The sequence below is a fragment of the Sinocyclocheilus anshuiensis genome, unplaced genomic scaffold (genome assembly GCF_001515605.1).
Source record: "Sinocyclocheilus anshuiensis isolate Anshui unplaced genomic scaffold, SAMN03320099.WGS_v1.1 scaffold208, whole genome shotgun sequence".
Classification (NCBI taxonomy): domain Eukaryota; kingdom Metazoa; phylum Chordata; class Actinopteri; order Cypriniformes; family Cyprinidae; genus Sinocyclocheilus; species Sinocyclocheilus anshuiensis.
This window is the reverse complement of record NW_015557186.1, coordinates 153,877-157,884: the sequence shown is the minus strand read 5'-3', so window position 1 is coordinate 157,884 and position 4,008 is coordinate 153,877. Positions and strand designations below refer to the sequence as shown.

At 39.3% G+C, this 4,008-nt stretch overlaps 1 protein-coding gene across 1 annotated transcript in view; it reads left to right on the top strand.

The window, feature by feature from the left end:
* LOC107678700 (ryanodine receptor 3) overlaps positions 1 to 4,008 on the top strand; it is a 196,980-nt gene that overhangs the window by 182,756 nt on the left and 10,216 nt on the right. The window contains exons 100-103 of the mRNA XM_016474072.1: positions 368 to 428; positions 799 to 945; positions 1,062 to 1,196; positions 2,125 to 2,281. Coding sequence (XP_016329558.1) covers positions 368 to 428; positions 799 to 945; positions 1,062 to 1,196; positions 2,125 to 2,281 — 500 coding nt within the window. The remainder of the gene's footprint in view (positions 1 to 367; positions 429 to 798; positions 946 to 1,061; positions 1,197 to 2,124; positions 2,282 to 4,008) is intronic.

Here is a 4,008-nt window from a genome sequence, read left to right as displayed (position 1 = left end):
TTATATATATATATGATTTTTTTAATTATATTTTTTACAATAAACAAATTTATATTTATTATAGAAATTTCCATGACAAAATTATTTTATGTTATGCTATGTTATGTTATGTGATGTTATGTTATTTTAAATCCCACTTTTAAAAATTTCCATAGTTCCTCAATAAAAAGGACATTTTTTTGAGTTGATTGAATTAAAATAATTAATACATATTTAAGCTTTTACGTCTTATTTTAAATCATTTTAAGCCACTTGGGGGTTTGCTGAGCCCCAGGACCTGATTGAGAACCACTGTAGAAGTCGTTTGATTGTAGCTGTTCATTCATCTTCTCTCAGACCTGTAAGAGTGACTCTAACTGTTCTTCAGGTTGAGCTCCATTGACACCAAGTATCACGTGTGGAAGATGGGCGTCGTGTTCACTGATAACGTGAGTGTGATTACTGTTTCACGAGATTGCAGGAATAGTTCAGCTGAAAATGAAAATTTTTTGAATGTGCAGATTTCTCTCCTGATTCAGACCAGAACACTTTTTCACTGGAGCAAGCGTTATTATGGATTATGGACTCGTATTTTTGTTAAAAGCGTCTGAATGCTGGATTTGTTTCAGCTTTTGTCTTCTCCAGATGTTAACTGATGGACTGGAGTGCTGTGGATTATTGTGATGTTTTTATGACTCATTCTGACGGCACCCATTCACTGCAGAGCATCCATTGCTGAGCATTTTCGGATGCCCTACTCCTTTAATGAGATCATGATTGCTGATGTGGCATCAGTTTCTTCTTGTTCTGTCGTTGCAGTCGTTCCTGTATCTGGTCTGGTACACCACCATGTCCATCCTGGGACATTATAATAATTTCTTCTTCGCCGCTCACCTGCTGGACATCGCCATGGGCTTCAAAACGCTGAGGACCATCCTGTCCTCCGTCACACACAACGGCAAACAGGTTTGACTCCAAACGTTGTGGCTCTGGGATTGGTTTTTCTTCTTTATTTTGATCTTTTGAACCGTATTCATGTTAAACTGTGTGTGTGTGTGTGTGTGTGTGTGTGTGTGTCTCAGCTGGTGCTGACAGTCGGGCTGCTCGCTGTGGTCGTGTATCTCTACACCGTCGTAGCGTTCAACTTCTTCCGCAAGTTCTACAACAAGAGCGCAGATGAGGATGAGCCCGATATGAAGTGTGATGACATGATGACGGTGAGTGATGGATTTACGCCATATAGTTAGGGCTGTTAAAATGATTAAGGCATTTAACGCAGCCGCTCGTCCAGACCTGTCCGTCATCTTCCACTGATGCGGTGTCTGATGATCATGATATGAGCCTAAAATTCAAGATATGAGGCAAAAAATAAATCACCCTCTTATATTTATATCATATGATATAGTTCAGAAATATCACACCAGCAAGAGCGCTGTTTCTCCCCAATATCTGCACCATTGATTTATACAACAGTTCAATAATCAAGAAGTTCATATTGTGTTAATTCTCAAACTTCAATGTGGTCTGTTTTGCTCAATTTCACAAATGAAAATAGTTGCATTTAAAGTCACAGCAGAACTGATGAGTCTGATCAACACACGACGATGATTCGTTACAAAATGAATCCACGATTTTGAACAAATCAAGTGAGTCAATGATTCAGTGACTCATTCATAAAGGCAGTCACTTGATTCATTTCTGAATGAATCAGCCGTTTGAACGATTCAAGTGAGCAAATGTTTAAGTGACTCATTCATAAAGACAGTCACTTGATTCATTTCTGAATGAATCAGCCGTTTGAACGATTCAAGTGAGCAAATATTTAAGTGACTCATTCATAAAGACAGTCACTTGATTCATTTCTGAATGAATCAGCCATTTGAACGAATAGGTTGAATGAAAGATTCAATGACTCCCTCATTAAGACAGTGACTTGCTGCCACCTACGATAATGACTTTAAATTATCTTTTGAGGGGAATTTCTCAGACTAAATTGATGTGCAATTAACATCATGTAATTAATTATAAATTAAAAAATCTTAATTACTTGACAGCCCTACGTATAATAGAATCACAGAGATACCGTGAGTGTGTGTGTTCACTCGTGTGTGTGTGTGTGTGTGTGTGTGTGTGTGTGTGTGTCAGTGTTATCTGTTCCACATGTACGTGGGTGTCCGAGCTGGCGGCGGGATCGGTGACGAGATCGAGGACCCCGCGGGCGACCCGTACGAGCTCTACCGGATCCTGTTCGACATTACCTTCTTCTTCTTCGTCATTGTGATCCTGCTGGCCATCATACAAGGTACCGCAGGATATATGTGTGTCCGTTTATTTACATTTACATTTACATTTAGTCATTTAGCAGACGCTTTTATCCAAAGCGACTTACAGTTGGGGGATACATAAAGACTGAGATCCGTGCAGCTACCGTTGGATCATCTGTTTGAAATGAAAGATAGAGCTGTGTGTCATCAGCATAGCAATGGTAGGAGAAGCCATGTGCCTGTATGATGGGACCCAGTGATGTTGTGTATATGGAGAAGAGGAGGGGTCCAAGAACTGATCCCTGAGGGATCATTTACTGGGCTTTAATGCGTGTCATGCAGGGTGATTATAGTTCACTAAAGCTAAAATTCAAACCATTAAAAAAGATTTTCATTACTTCTCAAAAAAAAGTTTAATTTGAAGTACTAAAATAACTAAAATTAAAACTGAAATAAAATGAATGAAAACTACGATGGGTCCCAGTGATGTGGTGTAAAAGGAGAAGAGGAGCGGTCCAAGAACTGAACCCTGAGGAACCCCAGTGACCAGTTGGTGTGATTTGGATACCTTCCCTCCCTAAGCCACCCTGAAAAACCTACCTGTGAGATAGTATTCAAACCAGCGAAGTGGAAACCCTGTGATGCCCAGTGATGAGAGGGCAGACAGGAGGATCTGATGATTCAGTGTCAAAAGCAGCAGATAGATCCAGCAGAATGAGAACAGATGATTTGGAATCAGCTTTCGCAATCCGCAAGGCTTCAGTGACTGACAGTAGCGCAGTCTCAGTTGAATGGCTGCTTCTGAAATCTGATTAGTTAACGTCCAGCTGGTTATTCTGTGAAAGAAATAATGATACCTGGTCGAAAACAACTACTTCAATTGTTTTCACTATGAAAATAAAAAAATATATAAATGCGTTGGGAAATGCCTGTGTTGATGATGTGTGTGAGTGCTGGTGGTCTTTCAGGGTGGCTTGGGGAAGGGGGTATCCAAAGCACATCAGCTGGTCACTGGAGTTCCTCAGGGTTCAGTTCTTGGACCGCTCCTCTTCTCCTTTTACACCACATCACTGGGACCCATCATAGTTTTCATTCATTTCATTTCAGCTCTAATTTTAGTGTAGGACAGATTGCTTGGAGAAGGTGTGAGGGGATTGGGTCTAGAGGGCAGGTTGTAGGATGGCTGGAGAGAAGTTTCGATACTTCTGCCTCAGTGAGGGGACAGAAGGAGGAGATGGGCGTTTTGGAGCTGAGAACTGACTGCTGGTGATTTTAGTTTTGTCTGTGAAGAATGCAGCAAAATCACCAGCTGTTAAAGAGGTGGTGGAGGGGGACAGAGGAGAGAATTTAATGTTTTGAAAAGATTGCGTTTGTTTGAAGCGCTGTTGATCTTGTTGTGGAAATATGAAGATTTGGCAGTATGGACTTCAGCAGAGAAAGATGAAAGCAGAGACTGATACATACTCAGGTCAGACGGATCTTTTGATTTGCGCCATTTTAAATATGTCTATATTTTTAGTTTTAGTTTATGTTAATACATGTTAAACTACATAAAAATGAGAAATGTTGCCTTGGCAACTAGCTGAAATAAAATTTCAGATGAAGTATTAAAATAAAAACTGAAAATCTAAAAATAAACCCTACATCAAAATATTTAAAAAATAATATGTTTGAATATATATTGCAATGTTATTAAAATAAATAATATCATATCATAATATCAGTAAAAATAAGTGTTAGCCTAAAATTCATTTCGAAGCACATA